This window comes from Panthera tigris, chromosome D4, assembly GCF_018350195.1.
Source record: "Panthera tigris isolate Pti1 chromosome D4, P.tigris_Pti1_mat1.1, whole genome shotgun sequence".
Taxonomy (NCBI): Eukaryota; Metazoa; Chordata; class Mammalia; order Carnivora; family Felidae; genus Panthera; species Panthera tigris.
Window position 1 is genome coordinate 17,660,252 of NC_056672.1, and position 24,283 is coordinate 17,684,534.

General features: G+C 39.6%; 1 protein-coding gene across 3 annotated transcripts in view; it reads left to right on the top strand.

The window, feature by feature from the left end:
• Positions 1 to 24,283, top strand: part of PCSK5 (proprotein convertase subtilisin/kexin type 5) — a 447,842-nt gene that overhangs the window by 147,049 nt on the left and 276,510 nt on the right. For all 3 annotated transcript variants that reach the window (XM_042963381.1, XM_042963382.1, XM_042963383.1), the window contains exons 6-7: positions 20,226 to 20,314; positions 24,024 to 24,196. In XM_042963381.1, coding sequence (XP_042819315.1) covers positions 20,226 to 20,314; positions 24,024 to 24,196 — 262 coding nt within the window. The remainder of the gene's footprint in view (positions 1 to 20,225; positions 20,315 to 24,023; positions 24,197 to 24,283) is intronic.

The following is a 24,283-nucleotide window of genomic DNA, read 5'->3' on the forward strand; positions in this document are numbered from 1 at the left end:
AGACTGGTGAATAGAGTAAGCACTCCGCATGTGGTTATTTGGTCATCATTCTGTGAGATGTAATCTCGATATGCGTTAGGGTTATTACTCATGTGACCCAAATGGAAGCTGAGTATAGCTCACTACCTCCCTGCCCAGTGGCAGGATCACGGCCCCCTTTTCACTTAAGAAAAGAGGGAAGACAAACAGGCCATGAGATGTAAAATATCAGCTTTTATGGATAAAATGTCTAAAACCAGTGTCAGATACAAAATTTTAAATGAACTCATCTATGTTTTTATTCTAATATTCCAATTATTATTTATGGAAAATTGGCCTGACTTTTTTTTTCTATTTGTCTTAAATAACTATAAATATCTAATTGTCTCAGTAACAGGAAAAAAAAAAACACTTCTCTTTACACTGAAAATTGTTGCAAGTATTTGCCACAGCTGACATCGAGGAGCTTCTGTTTAGACTCTGAAAAACAGAGTGCAGTTTGCAAGGGGAAAAGGTATTGCAAATTACCTGGGGCTGTGTTCATTAACATCAACCGATTCTTATGCTTAGCTATCAGAAAGGAAATTGTAAATTAATTAAACTTTGATTTAGGGTTTAATTTTCTTTCAGGTATAATGTGCAGGTCTTTCTGGAAATAAGGAGGTAAATCAAGTTGTATAACCTTTAAAGAATTTTCACTAAACAATTTTAGGTTGAAAAGGTAAAAATGGACCGTGCACATAATAATTACCGACTTTTCAGATAATTCCTTGAGAGATTTGAAATTTAGTGAAAATCAGTCTTGTTCTCTTTCTGTCTCATGACTGATATACACACACACACCTCTACTTGTCTTATTATAATTGTGTTCTTATTAACCATAACATTGATCTTAAAAATGAAGGTCAAACCTCTTATATATTAGCATAAGCAGGAAAGAAACAAATTGGAAATAATTGAACCACTTAAAGAACAACTTCAGATCTAAAATTTACCTTAAAACTTCGGAATCGTAATCATCAGAAATGAGTTGTGCATACTCAAAACATAGCAATGGTTGAGGTCAGGCATTCCCGCACATACTTATCTTTTACTAACATGAGGAGATCAGAATTCATGAGATTGGAAATAGGCATGGTGATATTTTTTAATTGGGGTTACAAGCTAGAAATGGAGAAATGTGTCTGGGTAGGACGATTATGAACATGGAAGTCTGATACAGGTAAACAAGGCTAAGTGATTGTAGGAACAACTTCGAGCAAGTCTTTTGGCCACTGGGTGACCTAATGGTCTTCTGCATATAAAACGGAGACAAAATTAGCTACTTGTAGTTTGCTGTGAGAATTGCAGGTAACGTGTTCTGAATGTTCAGGATACCGTAGGCCCCACTGACCTAGGTCCTAACCAATGGCATTAGAGCTAATGTAGGGTTTTTGTCATCAGGAATGACCAGTGACAGAGCTGTGAGTCCAATGAATCATCGACACTTTTCATCCTGTTATTTGTCTGGGGGAAATTATTTCCACCCAATTTAGAACATTTATATTCTACCTGTGCAAACGGTAGGAGTGGTAGCTGGACTTGTTTTTCTTTTTCTGTTCTTTTTTTTTTTTTTGGCAGAGGGGGCCATGGGGTCTGAAATTCTCCTGGAAAGATTAAGTGGACCTCAGAGCTCTGGAGCTCACCTCTGCTGTGTTATAATTGGCTGTGTCAGTGGTCTTTTCAAAGTCAGATTTTCATTGTAGAGTTTCAAAAATTGGAATACTCCTAGAGCTCTTCAAGAAAACTGACTCGTTCATTTATCCTCTGTAAATCTCCATATTCCTGACTCATGCGTTTGTTAAGAGAGCCTAGAAGAGGAACGTGATCGTAAATTTTGAAAGGCGTTATTGGATTTACTGGATTACTCCAAGCTTTTCTTCATAAACAGCCCTTAAAAACTCATTTAATTTTCACATTTTATTCTGTTATTTATTTAGTGGATTTATGGCCATTCATCCTCCAAAGAGCAACCAAAAAGAAAAAGAAAAAAAAACAAAACCCATGCACGAACGCAATAATTATTGTGATATGGGAAGGGTTGCAACGATAAGCCGGTGGTGAATTGCTCATCCACACAGACATCTCTGTGTGTTCCTGACCTTAAGCTACGCTCTTCATCTTGATGCAAGAGAAAAGTTTTAAAAGAGTGATTTTTTTTTTCAACATTCTTGTTCAAAAATTCGATCTACCTTGTTTTCACCAGTTGGTGACTAGTTTCCATGGAAATGTAAATGGAATAAGCATTCCTCATTTTAGATTCTCAGCTGCCCCATGCCAACTGAGAGCTGTAAATGCCATTTGGTTAACAGCAAGGATCCAGAATTCTTCCATTTTAAAGTGGCAGAGGGAGAGGAAAAGAAAATGTTTGCCAAGTCATTTTGCTTTTCTCCCTTTGAAAAGGACACAATTTCATGATTGTCTGAGCTCTTGACTGACAGTTATCAGACACATACGATGCCTCGTAGTGCCTCTTGTGACTGATCCATTTAAATCTCTTTTCTACCCTTCACGAAGTTCCTTGCCTCTTGGTGATTTAACTGGCCTCTGATTTCCTTCCTGGTTGTCCACCTGCTGTTCCAGTGATGGGTACTGAACAGGAAAAGTGGTCAAAATGTTGGAAGCACACAGTTCGGTGTTCTCAGTGATCTGTGACCTGAAAGGAACAAAAATAATCTGTTGATACAAGGAGTGTGTGTGTGTGGGGGGGGGAGGGACGAATTGCAAAATTCTCACTCATGAGAGGCATGTTAGTTAATTTTGCCACAAGGACTCTCCATTTTTGAGTCATTGTTGCCTATAACTACCACATTTTCTGGAACTATTCCATGAGGAAGATAGTGAAGAGTATTATTACAACGGCTTTCACGTGAAATGTTCGAGTAGCAACACGGTTGTTTTCCTTTGTCTTGTTTTTTGGAGCCTGAGAAGTTGAATCAGTCCGGATGCTAACATGAAACTTAATAACGTGAGCACATGACGTTTTCTTTTCTATCTTAACATGTTTAGATACTAGATTGAGAAGGAATGTGACTGAAGTCCTGAAAGATCACCCAGTGCAGTTCTGTGAGCACACTTCTCCTGGGACCTGAGAAGGAGCTCCGCTCTGTCCCAAAGTCTAAATTTAATAAAGAAAACCAGACACGGTGGCTTCCAGCCACGGGCTGCCCCTGCGTCTCTAAGTGTGGTCTCACACCTAGCCAAAGCAAGTAATGTGTCAACTAAGGAAATACAATCCTTATCCTAGGCTTGCGAAACCACAGGAACCCTTCACGGGAAACAGTACCGACGCTGGGCATGTGGTTCAGGGCCTGACATTTTCTATTATCACGTTGTATTCATGGGGGAGTATCACACAGATAACTGTTTTGTTGTCAACAGCCTGTGCATTCCGGTGTCTCGAGAAACAAGCATTTGGGGCGTAGAAAAGGAACCTGTACAGAATATACACTGGAGTTCAAGACCGCAAGCCAAAGCGGCGATGACAGGGACTCGGTAACCTCTGTGACGGCTTCTGCTCTCCCGAGAGAGGGGAGCAAGGTCCTTGGTCTCCTACTGTTCATTTATTCTCTTTCCCGCAGTGGAGAAGCAGTATGGGGCGGGGGGGGGGGGGCTCGTTACCGAGATGAGTAGGTACCGGGGGGCGGGGGGGAGAAAACATTAAGAATGAATCCGCTTAAGTTGCGGCCAGAGTCTTGTAACGCATCGTGAAAATGGTGTTTTATTTTAAACAGTAAAGCCAACATGATGAAAATACATGTCGTTTATTATCTAACAGCACATGTAGCGATAGCCATTCTTCTATCAAACAAAAATGAATCATGTTTAAAGTTGGAGTTTTCCTGTAATATTATGAAATTTGAATTTTAGTGGAGCCATAAACAGACTCCGTTTATAAAAATTTTTACCAGTTTTTTCTAAGGGCCATTTGGAATCATTTTATTGACAAATCATTCTCATTTAAAGCCACTGTCACGTTGCCAGCCTTGTTCCATTTTTACTAAATCTCCCTCTTCTGGATTCTTCTTCCACACAGCTTTCAGCGTGATTAAAGCTGTTCTGAAATTCACTGATTATATAAAATCCTGTGTCTTTTGCAAGTTCATTAGGCAATTGATTTTCTTGATTTGCCTCGTATTGTTTGTTTGCATTTTATGTTTATGCGGAGATAGAAAATTCTGGATAAGATAGGGATGCTTGAGCCAGCAGTAATTTCATTAGTGATAGGATCATCCGTGAGTATCTTTCTCACTTGCTTAGTTAGGGAACCTAATAATTATGATACCCTGTTGAAGAAAATAACCTGTGGGCAGTGATCCAGATAGCTTCAAAGATGCCACTGCGGAGCCTTCCTCTCAGGAAAAGGCTCAAGTCGTCGTTATTCTGGTCCGCCCTGCTAAGTATATGCACGCCAGAGGACGTATGCATGTTTCCCCATAAACATACTCTGCTTTCACCGTTCTGGAACCACTAGGACCTGGTGTCACGACATCTGGGTTCATGATCTTCTGCAGTGAGCTGGCTATTACCTGAGTGAAGTCACTTAACCCATAAGAATGTCAGTTTCCTTACCTATGTGGATAAAGGTACATGTAGTGTGTGCGAGATTATTAGAGAGGTCGAGTTAAATATGTAAAGCTAAGTACCTGGCAAATAATAAGCGATCCTTGCCACCTTTATTTTATTTTATTTTATTTTATTTTATTTTATTTTATTTTATTTTATTTTGGGAGACAGTGAGTGCGAGCAGGGGAGGGGCAGAGGGAGAGGGAGAGAGAGAATCCCAAGCAGGCTCCAAGCCCGGCCCAGAGCCTGATGCGAGGCTTGATCTCACAAAAGTGAGATCATGACCTGAGCCAAAATCCAGAGTCAGACGCTTAACCTGCTGAGCCCCTGTGCCACCTTTAGCAGGTGCCCCTTTACCTCCTTTCTTGATCTGATGTTTAAATTGCAAATTGCAAACTGTGGGAAGCATTTGTTCAAATGGAAACTACTACATCCGTGAAGGTGAACGATACATTGTATTTCATTGAGGTGATGAATTTACATAAAACAGCATTCAGCATCAGTATCGAATCATAGGGAGTGGAGTTGGAAAAGGTAGACGCCCATGTTTCTTGGTTCCCAAGAAGTTGTAAGTGGCTCCGACTGTATTTACCCTTCATGCCTAGAAACCAAAGGTTGGTAAGCCACTGACTACAGGTCAGATCTGCCCTGGTGATTCTAAGAATGTTTTTTGTTTTTTTCAAAGGATTAAGAAGGGGGGGTTGGGTGGGTGGGGGTATGGATATGTGACAGAGACTATGTTTGGCTCTGTAAAGCCTAGAATATTCACCGTTTGGCCCATTACAGACGATGTGTGCCAACCCCTGTGCACATGCTCATGTAAATACCATCATAATATAAACCCATTCCTGGGGCGCCTGGGTGGCTCAGTCGGTTGAGCGTCCGACTTCAGCTCAGGTCACGATCTCGCACTCCGTGAGTTCGAGCCCCGCGTCGGGCTCTGGGCTGATGGCTCAGAGCCTGGAGCCTGCTTCCGATTCTGTGTCTCCCCCTCTCTCTGCCCCTCCCCCATTCATGCTCTGTCTCTCTCTGTCTCAAAAATAAATGAAACGTTAGAAAAAAACTTTTAAACCCATTCCTTATGTCATGTCTAAATAACATAGGTATGTGCTAAAATGCAGTTAGGGATATGATAAATATATGTTTTGGAGGGAGGCATTCCTTTATTGTTGGTTTTACGCTTCCATAATTTTGAGAACCTTCCAACGTGTAAGGAAATGCCTCTGATAAACTCTACAAAGGAAACCAGGAGCATCTATCAATACGTGGAAAGGCTGGCAGTTGCATGGTGTAGCTAAGCTGAAATGATGAGAGCTCAGTGAATACAAGGTGTTTGAGCTCCTTACCTATACTTCACCACCTCTTTTTTCAAAGGGCAAAGGGACCCTGGGACCCCACACCGCCAAACTTCTCAGACCCTGAGGGTAATGCAAGAAGGAACACCAAGGGAGCCCTTGGATCAGAACTCGGTGGCCCCAGTTTACCTGTATTTCAAACAAATAGCATTACGTAATAGTCCCTTCTCTTATATCCTTATTCTGTGCAAAGTAAGACTCAAGTCTTCAGAAGTGTTTTGACAGTTTGTTCACGATCTGGAAGCAGTCTCAAGCAAAGTGAAGTCAGAAACTCATAATATCACCTCTTGCTATCAGTTAGTCACGAACAGAACTTGAGCAAAACAACAAATATCTTTAGCCTGTTTTGCAGTGTGTAGTTACTGAATGGCATCTTTAGTTGAATATTTTAGTCAAAACAAAGAGAAGCCGAACCATTAAATAGATTACTGCCAAAGGAACAAAGACTTGTGAATTATTGCCCACTATTCACGATTTCCAGGCCAATGGAGTTCATTGAAACTACATTGTATCATGTCTATTTTTCTCACTATTGAATCTTTCATAACTCATTCATTCCTCAGCCTGTGGTAGGTACTCGATAAATATTTGCTGAACGAATGATTCAGAAAAAGTAATTCATTATGGGCCAGTCCATGAGAATAGTCTCATTATGTACAGTTAACTAGGTCATTATAAGAATATTCATAAAATTGGATGTTTACCCACATAGAGGAATACAGGTAAAGTTGAAATATTGTCTATGTAGAGTACATTCTAGCATTTTGGTCTCTTTTTTTTTTTGCTACTTGAGAATTATATGTACAGGGTGGTTCTCAGGATACATTTGGAGATGAGAAATACGTATGGAAAGAAATAGACCACAAGAAAATCAAAATTGTAATTTGATACAGGCCATTATTTCTCTCATTATCTTTATAGATCTCTTTCCAGTCTCTTGGCATATACGCTCAGTATATACTTCATATTTCATGCTTTAGTGAGTTCTAATTATGAAATTTTCTTTTAATTATGATGCCGCAAAATTATAGGAAAACCAGTTCAGGTGTAAGGAGGAGAAAGTTGTTTGGATTGCATACCAAGCATTTTCACAAACACCCACTTCAAGCCAGAACCCTTGGAGCAGAAACTCCTCTAACACATTGTACATAAACCTTGATTAGCATGTACCTGAGTCCTTGGTAATTACTTGCATCAATCTTACTACACACCCATCAGTGGTCGTAGGTTCAATCGGTGGTCAGTTGAACTCCTAGAACTCATTAGTGGTAATTAGGAGGATAAGAATATAATGTACCCGTCGTCCAATATCAGCTGTATTTCTTTAGCAAGGGAATTCACCAGCTCCAGGACCATGTTTTGCTCTTCTTTCCCCTCAGTGCCCAAATGACTCCTCAGCTGTACAAGAAAGAGCCATGTGAGTGGGGTCACTTTGCCTTAAAGACCCCATGCTATTAGGAACGATATTTCTTGCAAGAGCCTATAAATATAGCTTCCAGGGGACACAGGAAAACCACACTCAGCGTCTGGTATCTACTCGCAGAAGCCCAAAGCCAAGACTTCTCATTGTGTATCCAACATCCTGGCCACAGACCTCCCACTTTCTGGTAGTTCACCAACCAGGGTTCACTTTTATCATAAGCAGTGTTGCTAGGTAGCTGATATCCCACCTTTACCAGATATCCAGGGGAACAGAGCTAGAAAGTTAAACCAAAGTAATTCCCCTATAGATAAGGAAGAAAGGTTTTGTCCATTCTTGACTCGGAATTTTGCCTGCCAAGATTGGAAGCACCACATCCTGATATTATTCAACTTCGTACGCCCCTTGCTTCAAAGATGCTTGGACATAGGATGTGAATTATCTGGCCTTGAGGAAGGAAGGAGGGAAGCAGGGACTAATATTGTTAAATAAACTCATCCTTGGGAGGTTCTTTGATCATTTTCAAGGAAAAATACAACATATTCCTGGCAGAATTCCTTGTTTACACAAAAAGAAAGTGTTATAGTTCTACTTTCCAGAATTGTAGATAGCACTTAACCCAGTAAAGCAGTAGAAAATATGGCATCATGCTGTGCCTTCCAGTTTCAAGGAAGAGTTGGAGCTTCCCGATCCACATTTATGAACTTTTAAGAGAAAACACTTGACTCCCAGCTCACTGAGAACAGACCTAAAATGAATCAGCAGGAATGACTAATTTCTGTCTATTCATAGTCAGGGGTAAGGGAGACAATTTTGCAGTCTTCCATTTGTGGTGGAAAATGAGATCAGGGTGTTCCCAAAGTGCTAACTACATAGAGTAAAAACTAGTAGATCTAGTTTTTAGACAGTAAACAGAACCCTCTGATAGAGGTTAGGGAGCTTCAAGCGTAGAGTTGTGGGCTCTTCATGGACCCATTGGGGAAGGAAGAGCACCATGAAATCACTGGGGAACATAAACAAGCATGGGCAGACTGAATTCATAGAAATGAATTCATGTTATCACATGGAAAACTAATCATGAAAATTAAAAGAAGAACTGAAGAGCATGATAGATAAATCTATAGAGAACCAGTGAGCCAGGGAGAAAGGCCTCATTCCCTTATCATGATGAGTATATTTAATCAACGAGGATCTCTCATACCCCATTGCTTTGAGGATGTTGTTGACTCTTAAGGGTAGGAGGAGAGTTAGGTTAATAAACAGGTGGCTAAGATCTTTGTCAGGACCATACCCATGCACATAGGTGCTTGTCGTGGGTTTTAATGTACCTCAGTGCCTGCAATATTGTATTTGAGAAAGCAACAGGAGTGAGCTAAAGAACTAGGTTTTCTGATAAACCAAGCTATTTATTCTTTTATGTATAGGCTAGCATAGTTAACAATGAATTCAGTTAGTAATGAATAAACTCTTTTCCTAGGCTTGGGCAAATAGAAGGAAGAAAAAAAAAAAGAGGGAGATGTCAAAGGTCTAGGCTGGAAAGAGTAAAGAAGAGGGAAAATGGTGGAGGTAAGAGAACATTATCAAAGCGGCATATTGACAAGAAAAATAAATACGAGATGTCTAAACTGGTAAGGAAGACATAAAACCTTCCCTAATGCGGATGATCTGATACTCTATGTGGAAAATTCTGAAGACTCCACCAAAAAATACTAGAACTGATAAATGAGTTCAGTTAAGCCTCAGAATACCAAAGGAATATACAGAAATCTGTTTTATTTCTATGCACTAATAATGAAGAAATGGAAAGAGAAATTAGGAAAATAGTCCCATTTATAATTGCACCCAAAAGAATAAAATACCTAAGAATAAACTAAGGAGGTAAAAGACTTCTACTCCAAAGCTATAAAACATTAATGACAGAAACTGAAGACACAAACCAATGGAAAGATCCACCGTGCTCATATAACCTCTGTTAAAATGTTCATACTACCCAAAGCAATTTATAGATCGAAAGTAATCCCTCTCAAAATACCAACATTTTTCCTAGAACTAGAACACATAATCCTAAAATGTGTATGCAACCACAAAAGACCCTAAGTAGCCAAAGCAATCTTAAGAAACAACAACAAAGCTGGAGAGATCACTCTCCCCAAATTTCAAGACATACTGCAAAGCTGTAGTAATCAAAACAGTATGGTACTGGCACAAAAATAGACACAGATCCATGGAACAGAATACAGAGCCCAGAAATAAACTAGCACTTATATGGTCAATTAATCTACAAGAGGTGAGAATATAAGATGGGAAGAAGACAGTCTTTTCAACAAATGGTTTTGTTGCTTTCTTATGCTGTAATGGACCGCTTTCTTATGCTGTACACATAAGTAAACTCAAAATAGATTAAAGACCTAAATGTGAGTCCTGAAACCATAAAATTCTAGAAGAAAACATAGGCAGTAATTTCTTTGACCTTGGCTTTAGCAGCATTTTTCTAGATATGTCTCCTAAGGCAAGGGAAACAAAAGCAAGAATAAACTACACCAAAACAAAAAGCTTTGGCCCAGCAAAGGAAACCGTCAACAAAGTGACAAGGCAACCTACTGAATGGGAGAAGATATTGGCAAATGATAGGGGTTAATATGCAAAATATATAAAGAACTTACACAACTTAACATCAATAAACAAACAAATAATCTGAACAAATGGGCAGAGGACCAGAATAGACATTTTTCCAAAGAAGACATACAGATGGCTGGCATATGAAAAGGTACTCAACGTCACTAATCCTCAGGCAAATGCAAATCAAAACCATAATGTGATGTCACCTGACACTTGTCAGAAAGGCTAAAATCAAAAAGACAAGAAATAGCAAGTGTTGACGAGGACGTATAGAAAAAAAAACCCTTATGCATTCTTGGGGGGGCGGTATGCAAGTTTGTGCAGCCACTGTGGAAAACCGTTATGGCGGTTCCTTCAAAAATTAAAAATGGAATTACCATATGATCCAGTGATTTCCCTACTGAGTATTTATTCAAAGAAAACAAAACAGTAATTTGAAAAGACACACACGCCACTATGTTTATTGCAGCCTTATTTACAATAGCCAAAATAAAAGCAGCCCAAGTGTCCATTGATCGATGAATGGACAAAGATATGGAGTGTGTGTGTGTGTACACACACACACGCATATATATACATATGTGCACACACACACACACAGTGGAATACTACTCAGCCATAAAAGAATGAAATCTTACTCTTTGCAACAACGTGGATGGACCTAGTATACTGCTAAGTGAAATAAGTTGGAGAAGGACAAATACCATAGGATTTCACTCATATGTGGAATTTAAGAAACAAAAGAACAAAGAAAAAAAGAGACCAAAACCCAGACTTAAATCCGGAGAACAAACTGGTGGTTGCCAGAGAAGGGGATGTTGAGGGTGGGGGTGATAAGTGAAATAGGTAAAAAGGATCAAGAGTACACTTATCTTGATGAGCACTGGGAAATGTACAGAATCATTGACTCATTATATTGTACACCTGAAACTGATAGAACACTATGTTAATTATACTTCAATTACAAGAAAATAAACTAAAACATTTTTAAAAATAAGTTTGTGAAAAATCTAAACATTTTTAAGAGGGCAGTATACTGACCATTTGAGTTTTATTTATATTATTGTCATTATTTCGTGTTCTGACTAAAATACTCGTCTTGAATTACAACCAAATATTGTAAATAACTGGAGATTCTTCAGAACTACAATGGTTTTTTTTTTTTTTTTACTTAAGAAAATAATTATAAATTCACAGAAAGGTGCAAAAATATACAAGTCCCCCATACTCTTCATCTAGATTCCCCCACTGATAACAACTTACATAATTAGAGTAAAATATCAAAACCAGGAAATTGGCGTGAATACACTCTGCAAACCTTGTTCAGGTCTTACTAGTTTTTATCTGTGCTTCGTGTGTGTATATGTGTATGTGTGTATCAAGCTAACAGTAGTTTTAAACCTGTAAAAGAAAATTCTCTGCTTTTTAGAATACTTTGCTAGTCATTTACATGTGATATATCTGATGCTAACTCTTTGTTGGCCTATTAGTAGTTAACATGATAAAATATATTTTTCACTTTCTTATCTGTAACATACCTATCTGTTAGACTTTGGAGCAGTTGATGAATGCTCACTTTTATTAGCTTCCTTAAATATTGTGTATCTCTTCTTAAAGACCAAGAGGCGGATTTACAATGTCTGCTGCTAAGAGCCGTCGTACTTTAGGGGTCCCTGGGTGGCTCAGTTGGTTCAGTGTCCGACTTCAGCTCAGGTCATGATCTCACGGTTTGTGGGTTTGGCCCCCGCGTCGGGCGCTGGGCTGACCGCTCAGCACCTGGAGCCTGCTTCCGATTCTGTGTCTCCCTCTCTCTCTGCTCCCCCCCCCCCACCGCTCACTCTCTGTCTCCCTAAAAAATGGATAAATGTTAATTTATTGAGAGCTGTCATAATTTAGAGTTCATGCTCAAGATGTTTTCAATATTAGGCTGTCAGAGCATCTCTGAATATCTTATTCTGTATAGCTATTTGTTGGTGTCTCGGTGGAGTTTGCAATAATTGAATCCCGTAGACTGGGTGGCTTCAACAATAAATCTTTATTTTGCACCGTTCTGGAGGCTGAGAAGTCCAAGATTCCGTTCTTGGTGAGGGCTCCCTTTCTGGCTTGCAGATAGCTGCCTTCTTACTGTATCCACACTTGGGAGAGAGAGAGAGAGAAAGGAAGAATGTTCTCTGCTGTTTCTAATTCCATCATGAGGGCTCCACCCTCGCGACCTAATAACCTCCCCAAGGCCCCAGCTCCAGATATCCTTACACTGGGATTAGGCTTGCAACATATGAATTGAGGGTGAGGTGGGCGAAAACATTCAGTCCATAGCAGTTACTTTGAATGAGTTTTTCTGAATTCCTTCCCTGTATAATAAAAAATTGAACATTATGGGAGCCTCAGGGACTATGTATAATTGCAGTCACTTCAGAAGCTAGTATCTTAATTGTCTCACAAAAACTAATCACCAAAAAGTGGACTGTGTGATTTGTTACCTCAAACAATTTTTCATTTACCTTCCCCCCCCCACCCCCACCCCCGAAACTTTTACAAGAGATTTGGTAAAGCTTTTCACTGAAGACAGGGCAATAATCCATTCTTCTTAAGTTTTCATTTTTAAGATTCCCAGCATTTTCTCCTTCTACCTCAAGCTGAATAATTTATTAGAGAGATTCTATAAAATAGACTGTCAAATATCCTGTCATCAATAGTAATGAAGGAGTAGAGTTGCCACTAACTACCTCACGGGATAAGTAGGGTAGCACGTAAAAGGCATGAAATCTCGGCGGCCGTTCAGAGACAGGGACGTGGACCCCTGTGCCTCTCCCTGGAATAGAGAAAAGGCATCACATAAGGATTGAGCCTGCCATGTTTTTTACCTTCCAGTCACCATCTGACTGACTGAATTTGCTCACTTGTGAAACTAGAGAAGTGATACCCGTTTGGCTTACACGAGAGGGTTGAGGTGAGAATCAGACGAGGTTAAAATACTTAAAACAACTGGAAAGCGTGGGGGCGCCTGGGTGGCTCAGTTCGTTAAGTGTCTGACTCTTGGTTTCGGTGCAGGTCACGATCTCATAGTTCGTGGGATCAAGCCCCATGCCGGGCTCTGCACCGGCAGTGTGGGGCCTGCTTGGGGCTCGCTCTCTCCCTCTCTCTCTCTCTCTCTCTCTCTCTCTCTCTCACGCACATGCTCACACACAAAATAAATAAACTTTTTAAAAAAAGAACTGTAGAGTGTGATGTAAGCACGAGGTGGTAATATTATCAAGAACAATCTGAGCATCAGAAACGTCAGTTCTAAGCGATATTTTGGAGAACACGTCAAATACATCATTATTTCTTGCTCTCCTCTCCCTTTCCAAGCGAGCTTTCGAAATGGCAAGTTTTCAGTCAAATTTAAACAAAATTAGAACCTGCCAAAGAGAATGGGCACAGCAGATGTCAAAAGGGAATAGAAACAGTGAGGGGGTAGACTGAATCCACGAACAGCTGAAGAGGTTTCAAGAAGGAAATGAAAGAGAAAATAGTCTTTCTCCAAGATGTCACTGCTTGGTGTGGGGCTTGAATTTTGACATTCAAGCAACGCGGTGGCAACCGAAGACCTGTCGCGTGTGTCCCGACGTCTCGGGTTCATTGCTGAGCTTACTTGCAGCTTGTCTCCAAACCTCAAGCTGCTCAAGTAAGTTGGTATTTCTATCCCCACTAACTCCTATGGAAGAAACAAAGTTCACAAAGCACTGTGACTCTAGGGCTATGAGAAGGCAAGAGAATATGTGAAGGCAGTATTTTACCACCTAGCAAGATACAGTCGACTATGCATTTATACTCTATACTCCCTTCGCTTCCCCTGTATGAGTTCAGGATATCGTAGAAATGAATGAACAGGCACTCTCTGATCTCATTTTCTTTCTTTTCAATCATAGACCCCGGGTAAAACTTCTGGAGACCTTTAATTTCAGTGGTTTATTGTTGGGAACAGATAACGTAGTAGATGAGAAAACTTGAAATGGTAGAACAGAGGCTGTCATCACCTCTTTATCAAGATGCTCTTTACGAGCCAAAATGGTTTCTTCAAGTAAAGAATTCTGTGATAGAACATTTTTCACTTACTACAGTACCGGCAGCAATGATAATATGCCTAAGAGAATCAGAGATGTGATGCACTTTTTACTTCCTAGTTCGTCTACATCACTTTATATTACATGATGTCCATTTCATTTTGCCGTTGGTCTAAATATCCATTATAGTTTGTATCATTGGATTACCTTCTGTGGTCTCAGAAAATAAGGAGTATTAGTGTTATCATGATGATAGGCACGGAAACTAAATGGCTAATTTTCCACGCGGTGTTGCATGGGAGTTGGCTAATAAATTCATACTTAGGTGCTGTGGGTCAGAGTGTAGTATAATGAGCATATTGTTTTCCGGACTAAAATCTACTGGAACTGTTCTCTTTGGCTGACAGTAATCTATATGCCTATGCTCTGTTATCTCTGAAGAAAGATACATCTGAAACACCGACTTTGGTCTGTTTTGTGACCTTTATATTTGACTGACATCATGAATATTCTTAATGCTGACCACCCTTGTTCTTTGAGAGAAGCAATAAACTTAATCTTGTTGACGTACTTGAACAGGTCATGGTGATATCCATTGTTACATGATCTATTTTTTTTTTAATTTTTTAAATGTTTATTTATTTTTCTTGAAAGAGAAAGAGAGAGAGAGAGAACATGTGCAGGAGAGGGGCAGAGAGAGAGAGGGAGACACAGAATCCGAAGCAGGCTCCAGGCTCTGAGCTGCCAGCACAGACCCTGACACCGGGGGTTGAACCCATGAACCCTGAGATCATGACCTGAGCTGAAGTCGGATGCTAAACCGACTGGGCCACTCAGATACCCCTGATCTATCTTAAATCCAAGTCAAAACACTGAATCCAACCAACATATAAAAATACAAAAGATGACAGGTACTTTACATGGGGTAACGATCACTGTCACCTGAAGAGAGTGAGCTGTTTGAATGCAGTTGAGCTAGCAATTTGGACCCTCAATTACAGTATGTTCCAAATATTATTTAACCAGTATTTGAAATAGATGTATCTGCAGTAGAGCGATCCCCCCAAATGGTTCGTCATTGTTCACGATCTAGAGCAATGTACAGAAATCTGTAAAGAAATGTTTTTAGAAGGAAATAGTCACTCTGTTCTTCACTTAGGAGAATTCACTGTACATTAATGACGAGCATAATATGTGTAGGGTTTTATTGCATTTGAGGAGTACAGAGCCAAGTTAGTTCTTATGTTTTAAAAATACTGTGGTCGAAAGATACTCAATTAAATCTTTCCTACTGTAACACATCTAAACCTCCTGGGAAAAAAAGAAATTTTTAGTACATGGTTGAGCTAAGGGGATAGCTGGAGTATTTCTCTCAGAAAGCTCAGAAGCATCACCTAGGTAGGCAATAGGTGGGCCCTAGGAATTTTTTCAGCCAATGCCAGCCAGCCTGGAGCGGGATTTTTTAAAAGCACAGGGATGGCAGGAGATAAGACCTTCGTTCACTGAGGTGAGAGAAGACTTCCGCATAAAACAGAAACTCCTAATGCATCGTCCCTTCCATCCTCAAAGAATTCACAAAGATAAAAGCCTTCTGAACGGATGGTTTGCCAACCACATGGGGAAAATAATACCATGAAAACAATCCAGCAGCAAAAAAAGCAGAATTAGATTCATGTATTTTAGAATTATCACATATAATTCACACATACCAAGAAATGTATGTGTCAGTACATTCAATTGAAAAGTGTTTTGTTTTTGAAGAGACTGTTCAAATTAACCAGGTGGGTTCGAAAAGGAACTTGAAAGGAAAAATCTAATGATCGATGCGGGTAATGTAGTGAATGGATTAAATAGCAAGTTAGTCATGGCCGAAGATAAGTGTTATATAGAACTGAGCAAGTTACATAGAGAGCAGCCCAGAGAGAAAAAGATATGGAAAGTCTGAAGGTGCAATTAAAGAGTAAGGTAATTTTCAAAGGTATGAGCTGAGACTTCTGAGGATTTTTTTTAGAATTTTTTACTGTTTACTTATTTTCGAGAGAGAGAGACAGAGACAGAGACAGAGTACAAGCAGGGGAGGAGCAGAGAGAGAGAGAAAAGGAGACACAGGATCCGAAGCAGGATCCAGGCTCTGAGCTGTCAGCACAGAGCCCAATGAGGGGCTCGAACTCACGAACCGCGAGATCATGACCTGAGCTGAAGTCGGACTCTCAACCAACTGTGCCACCCAGGCGCCCCGAGACTTCTGAAGATTTAAACATTTAATCACTGGTTTAGGAATTGCAAGAAAGAAAAAAATCCTAACAACGTCTTAATGAACCTACAGAGTAGAAAAGACAAAGACAAGATCTGACAAGTATCCAGAGAGAACTCAATTGCCAAGATGGCTGATTTCTCACCAGAAACAATGGAACTAGAAGACAGTAGAATAGCCTCTTTGAAGTGCTGTTCGTCTACATTTATATACCCAGTGAAATTCTTTCTCAAGAACAAGAGTAAAATAATTTTCTGAGGCTACCAAAAGACTCTCTGATGGACACATTTATAGGATGTTCTTCAGAAAGAAGTCAGTGATCCCAAAAGGGAGTTATGAACCACAAAAACAAAGAATATTGGTAAATCTAAAGAAACATTGGTTATTCAAAGTAGTGGCACAAATGGATAGTTTCAAAGGTTAAAAAAAATGTATAACTATAATCATGGGCAACTTATTTGTTAAGAGGTGAGTAATCACAGTTTAAACGGTGTAGTCTGTATTGTTTGGGAAAAGTTGAAAAAAGTGTCGATGACTTTAGACTTTGTGATGTTAGGTATTTATGATCAAATAGCTATGAGAAACACTAGCGAATTGTATGAATGACATCCATGCAGAAATGAACCTAAATATATCCTATAACAATGGATATAGTCACTGTAAATATACTTACTCTCAAGTAAAGGACAAATATAGCCTAGATTCAAAGAAAACATAACTATATTGTATTTATAAGAGCTATAACTGATACGGATGTTTGACAGTCAAGGGAGCAAAAAAGGTATATCATTTAATTATTAACCTGTATCTTTATTCTAATTTTTTTTGCTATAGGATTCCTAGAGTTTTACTACATATTCCTAAATAGTTTCACTAGGAAGATTTAATAATTCCGCTCACTCTGAATAAAATAAAAATTGACAGAACTGCAGAAAACATCAAATCCATCATGGACTTACAAATAACAATTGGAGAATTAAAATCAGATCCTTAATGATCCTGTAGCACTTGCCTTAATTAGTAATAGATACAATGAAGTATAAGAAAAATGGACTCCCAAAGGGAATTTGACATTTGAGAAAAAAACAACTTACACCATGCAATGATAGGCAGTCAGAGACTAATGAAGAATCACGTAAATAATTGCTGGGTTCAGGGGTAGGTAAAGTTGGTAGTTTAGGTTGCAATTTACAAAAGAAATACTATTTTACGGGGCACCTGGATGGCTCAGTCGCTTAAGCTTCCGCTTTAGCTCACGTCATGATCTCAAGGTTCTTGGGTTCAAGCCCTGCGTCCGGCTCTGTGCTGACAGCTCAGAACCTGGAGCCTGCTTCAGATTCTGTCTCTGTCTCTGTCTCTCTCTCTCTCTCTCTGCCCCTCCCCTCCTCACACTCTGTCTCTCTCTCAAAAATAAACATTAAAAAATATTAAGAAATATTATTTTCCTTTAAAAATGGATCATTTTTCTGATGATTAAAGTGGTACAATCAAATGCCAGAATGGCAAGATAGTTGTGAGTACCTCAGAATTAATTGCTGTGTAGAATGACCTAAAATTGCCATAAGATTGCTGTGTTCCAAATAACATATCTGGGAATGTATATGCAACAGATATGGGCAAAAGGCATGAAAATGTTATTCACAAAGCAAGAAAGAGAAATTGCTAATAAGTATTTGAAAAGATGTACAACATCAAATGTAATCTGAGGGGATAGAAAGGGAAGTAACAATGAGGTAACGTTTGTCATGTCCAATTGGCAAGGATGAAAAAGATTGAAAAACTCATTCATAGGGGTTTATGGACACAGGGATTTGCTCCGATATTTTCTCCATTCTTCATATTGTCATTCAAGTAGGCTTATGGTATTTCCTTTTTGTGTGTGATGCACAGAAATTTGATGCTTTGTAATAACATTTATCCATCTTGCAGGGGTTTTTTGAGGTTTAGTTTTATTACTTTAAACATCTGAACAAATTGACGGTGTATTCTGTACTCTTTGATGGAGTAATTCCACTTCTAGGAGTTTATCCCAAGGTATAAAATGATATAAACGCTCAAGATTTTTCTTCATAGCCTTGTTAATATTAGTGAAATACTGGGTAAATTTCCAGGAATAAGTGAGTTGTGAAAGAGACTATGGGGGGGGGGGGAAGGGTGCACCATTTAAAAGATGATGTGAGTTACCAGTAAGCTTTTAAATGACATGTTGACTGTTCACATAGGAAGATATGTATGATGTTGCTAAGTGGATGAAGCAGGGTATTTCTCTGTTGTCTAAACTTGTGTGTGTACCTATCCATCATAAGCAGTAACTTGTTTACGTTTGCACAGATGCTAGTCATAGCCCATGATGAGTGTGGTCTCTTCTATAAAGTAGAAAGTAATGTTTGGGCTGCTTTCAGCATATCTCTTTACATCTCAGGGCCTCCTTTTTTTTTTTTAAGTTTATTCATTTATTTTTTGAGAGCAAGAGAGCAAGTGAGCACCAGTGGGGGAGGGGCAGAGAGAAGGCGAGACAGATTCCAAAGCAGGTTTCGCACCATCAGCCCAGAGCCCAATGTGGAGCTCGAACTCGTGAACCCTAACTTCACGACCTCAGCCGAGATCAAGAGTTGGACGTTTAATTGAGTGAGGCACTCAGGCCTCTCCATCTCAGGGCCTCCTTAAGCACCCTCATCTCTAAAACTGAGGGCAAAGGAATGAGCCTTGGGCTTGAGTAGCAATGACAAATACGCTATTGTGGTTATTACATCCCTCGTCTGCATCTAGAACACACAGTCTTCATCGGCCCTAGTCTCCTTTCTCTGGCTCGGCCATATCTCAGAATTCTTCTCAATACAGTGTTAGGTCAACATCTCTAATCAGATTATACTTTGCACTTGAAACTTCTCTGCCATCCTCGGATAGGATGATTTTTGAAGTCCTTTCAGTTAAAGGATTTTTTCTGATCAAGGAACAAAGTCACTGTGGTGAGAAATGAACGGAATGTTTTTCAGAAAAAGATGTTTGCTTTTCTAGTAGCCACATTTTTAAAGAGCAGTAAAATGGTGGAAACAGGTGAAATAAATATTGATGATATATATTATTAAATAAAATATTTCATGTCATGTATATAAAACAAGTATTAGGGGATTATTTCACATTGCTTTTTTCATATCAAATCTTAGAAATCCAATGTGTATTTATGGCATATCGCATTTTAGATCGTAGATTTTCACTGAAGATACTTGATCTGTATTTTAGTTTACAGTTTAAGAAGTAGATTCTCCTGTAGTGACATTCTTAAATTTTGTAATAATTGAATTGAATACTAGTTCTTAAATTTAATGAAAGTTGAAATAAGGTCACACTAGTCACATTTCAAGTACTGAATGGCCATGGATGTCTGGTGGTTACCGTATTGGACAATGGAAGTTGAGAGAATACGAAGAAACATACCATTTGATGTTAGCTTTCAAGGAGATTTTATATATACATGTATACATACATGTGTATATATATTTCAGTAATATACAGTAAAACCTTGGATTCTGAGTAACTTGTTCTGCGAGTGTTCTGCAAGACAAGAACCTTTCTAATACATTTTAACTTGATAAATGAGCGATGTCTTGCAATATGAGTAGTACATGGCACCGAATGTCATGATCACAACTCAGCCGATGGTTCTTGAAATTTGCCTTGATACACGAGTGCTTTGGATGACGAACATGTTTCCGGAACAAATTATGCTCAAAGCCAAAGGTTTTACTGTAATCCCAAACAGAATATAATGAAATGCTCAAAGTTTGCAGTGGACAGGCTCTGTGCTATTTAGACAGAAGTTCCAGCAACATCCACAGCTTGCTGCGTTCTTCACCACTTTGAAGCCTGAATGGTGGCAGTGATGTTTTTTGGGTCTGTAAGGATGGAGCGTCATACTTTAGCAAGTGTGTGTGTTCTCCCTGCAGGCATGGGACCCGCTGTGCTGGAGAAGTGGCAGCCGCAGCAAACAACTCTCACTGCACAGTCGGAATTGCTTTCAATGCCAAGATCGGAGGTATGGGAAACAAACCTAGGCGGACGCGGAACCCTTTGTGAGCTCAAGACGGGGATCTGAGCGCACAGTAGTGTTCACCTGTTGCCGAAAATGACCACCTTAGCATGTGTTATTAATACAGTTAAAGGCTTTTGAAGCCATCTCCCTAAAGTGTCGCAAACACAGACATGTCTTTCTTTAAAACAGGCGTGAAAAAAAAGGTTGAGTCACGAAGATGGGGGTGGTCATTGACAGCTCTATCCCAAACTATATAATCGCTGCCTGGGTCAGAGAGAACTGATAACATAAATACGAGCCCATCACATCTCTAGGGAAAGAAACATTTCGAAGTTACGTCAAAACAGAAAACCCATTTTTTTTCTTTGTCCTTACGCTTTACAAAAAGTTCCTTGTAATTGAAGTGAAATTGGCAAGCGGTAAAACCTCCTTTTGTAGCCCCACAATGTAGTGATACTGTACTGTTAATAATTCCAGATTATGTGTATACATTACACATGCCTGCACAAACTCAAATAGACAGATGCCTACTCCAAGGGCCCAACCAAAGTAGTATAAATCTAGGCATTAATAGAAGCAAACTCTTACTTTCCCGACTGTTAGCATATTCGTTAGCTGTAGCCTAGTGCCTCAGTCACACACCAATGGGAAGAACACATTATGAGAGAGACTAGAGATGCCCCCCCCCCGGGGGGGGGGTCTCCTAACCGGTGTCACAGATGAATGAAGTTCCCGGTTACTAGACCGACATCTTTGTTTCCGGTACACTCTTTGTTGTCAAGTGGTAAATAGAATTGGACCTAAAAAAATAAAGATAACAGTCCTTTCTAGGGTAAGTGTAGAGGTCTTGTAACATGAAATGTTTGGGGTCTATGGTAACAGTGCTAAGGAAAGGTTTTCTGACACTGCTTGAATGTCAGTGCTCAGTACATTTGCCCTTTCTCTCCTTTATTTCACACTGAATTCTTAGAATATGGCAGCCTGTTAACCAGGAATTAGCTGTACTCTGAGAGCATCTGCTGTGTGTCAAGGGGAAGGTTCACGAAGGAGCTGAAGAAGAGAGACAGAAATTTCCCCTGAAGAGTGATGAGGTTGCTGGACACCCGATAGTCTCAGAGAATCAAGTGGCTACGGCGGCTGCCTCATCAGCCCTTCGTGACGTCCCAGATACACACAGTCCCTCACGTACACTGACACACACCCGTGTCCCCGTCATTGCTTTCTAGTGCTAACCCAGCACTCGCTGACCTTCAGGGAACGAAGGTGTGAACTCGCAGATAAGCGGCCGACCTAGTGCACGGGGCTTCCGCGAGGAAATGAATGTCTGGCAATGACTCACAAATGCTCTGTCATCCCCAGAACAAGAACATACTGAAGTAGAAATTTAACCCCCACACCCAAAGCATGGAGGCTTGCCATCAGATAAAGAAAAAGCAGCCTCTCATCTTTAAACTTGAGGAAGCAAAATTCCCATTTGTTAACTTTCGGTCAGAAAACTAGTATATTTACCCTCTCGATAGGATTTCATCCGGCATGTTTTTTTTTTCATGGACCTGCCATCAGTTGTGTAACCTAGAACCTGAACACAGGTATTGTGTAGAGATACTCCTGCTCCGGGAAGTTATATAGTCCAGTGTTTATCTCAGACCTCTTTGTCCCAATAAAATACAGTTGATCCTTAAACAACACAGGTTCGAACTGTGCGGGTCCACTTATATGCAGAGTTTTTTCAATAAATACAGTCCAGTACAGGAAATGCATTATCTCTTCCATAAGATTTCCTTCATAACCTTTGCTTTGCTCTAACTTATTTTATTGTAAGAATACAATCAATATATAATACCTATATCATACAAAATACATGTTCATCGATGGTTTATGTTAGAGGTGAGGCTTCCAGCCAAGAGGAGTTAAGTTTTGGGGGAGTCAGAGTTGTACGTGGGTTTTCGACTGCACGGCGGTGGGGAAGGGCTAGCACATCTAACTCTGAGTTGTTCAATGGTCAACTGTAGCTCCATTTTATGCTTTGAAATGGCAAGAAGTAAAAATCAAAGAATATGAAGTAGCCCGTCTTTTTTTAGTAAAAACCGTGCAGATGAATTTTGAATATTCATGTCAAATTAAAGCAAACCAGTGGCTACTTAGGACCTAGTATATGCAGAAAGCCAGGCTTTCTACTCCCACAAAACACAGTGTCGACATGCCTTCTGAGTGCAGTTTCCATTTCATAATTTTTAAAGTGACTTGTTTTACAACCTTTGTTCTCCGTGTCACCTGTTATATACGTCTTTAAAAATCCAAAAGTCTAGCAGAAAAGACAGCCAAGAGATGGAACAATCAAGTGCAATGTCTTTAGGGATGCTTTGGGGATATTTAATGTGTCCTGAGTGTTTATTTCTATTGTTCTTTTGTAAAAAAAAAAAAAATTATATATGGTGTGTGTGTGTGTGTGTGTGTGTATGATATGTATGATTTTCAGCGGAACCTTTTTACGCCACATGACAGGTCACTATATAAAAGGGTATAGTGACCTATCTGTCACATGGCGTAAAAAGGTTCCGATGCAAGTCAGGCACAATGTTAACAGTTCTTGAGTATTGTTGATATCAATGCTCATTGTCATTCTATTTTTTTATGTTTGTAAATTTTAGAGTTAACGGTTAAATCATTCTTTAAAGCACAAAGAAGGTACAGTATTTTTTCAAAAATAGGTTTATTTTCTACCAGAAGTCCACCTCAAACCACATAGCATTAAAGCTAGCCTGCTTTGCAGTTTTATAATAAAAATGTGTTGGTAGCCATAAAAACTTGAAATCCTACTGGATAACAAGGTTTTTCAAAGGAGTGAATTTGGACCATAAAGATGGGATTGTAAAATACTACGGTCTCTCAGTGATGGTATTTAGCTGAAGCTGAAGGAGGGAGAGGTTTACTTAATAATTAGATGTTCTGATGTTTCAAGTCTTAAAAATAAAAGGAAAGAAGGAAAGCCTGACGTTTGACCTGTAATTTATTTTTGCATATCTCTGTTTATTTTTGCCTATTAAGGTTAATAATAAATTCCTGTCTGTCGGGCAGGACTATACTTAAATGAAGATTAATGACTAAACATTATTAAAACCCTTTGAGAATTATTTGATGCGTTCCATGCTCCAAGAGCATTCTCATTTATTATTTGACTCATAAATAACTTGGCAAAGAAAGAATATATTAAGTTCACATCAGTCTTACAGATTAGGAGATAATATTAAATATGGAGGAAATTAGACCCACCTAACTTGGCCGCTTTCCAAATTTGGTGAGCTCGCTGAGGTCAGAATGCTTTATACCAACTATGAACCCAAGTTACCTAATGAAGAGAAATTTAGGGAAGATGGATTGCCCTGGGGTTCTCGCTGTCAAGTACTCTCTGAAGACAGGGGTAAAGGGAAGGGAGAAATTGTGGGAACGTTAAAAGAGAGAATAACGGATAAAAAAGATTTGAAAGAAGTTTTCCTCCATCGTGTACAACATAATTTACTTTCTCTCCAAGAAAGCTTCAGAAGAGTCTACGTTATCCTTTTTGGGGGGAGAGGGGGAGAGGATGTGCTCACGTAACTGTTGATTAAGTGTATTCTTTGCCCCCCAAATGCTGGAATTGGAGTATGTCTTGGGCTGTTCGGGTGTTATATAGCGAAGCCTCTATTCAAGCTAATTCCCTTCTGTCTGGAAGGGGTTCGGATGCTGGATGGAGATGTCACAGACATGGTTGAAGCGAAATCGGTTAGCTTCAATCCCCAGCACGTGCATATCTACAGTGCCAGCTGGGGCCCGGATGATGATGGCAAGACCGTGGACGGACCGGCTCCACTCACCCGGCAAGCCTTTGAAAACGGCGTTAGAATGGTAGGTTTAAAAGCTCACGCTCGGTCAATCGGTGATGATTCTCCTGTGAACCCACCCGTGGGGTCCAGTCCTTCAGTCTAGAGGAAT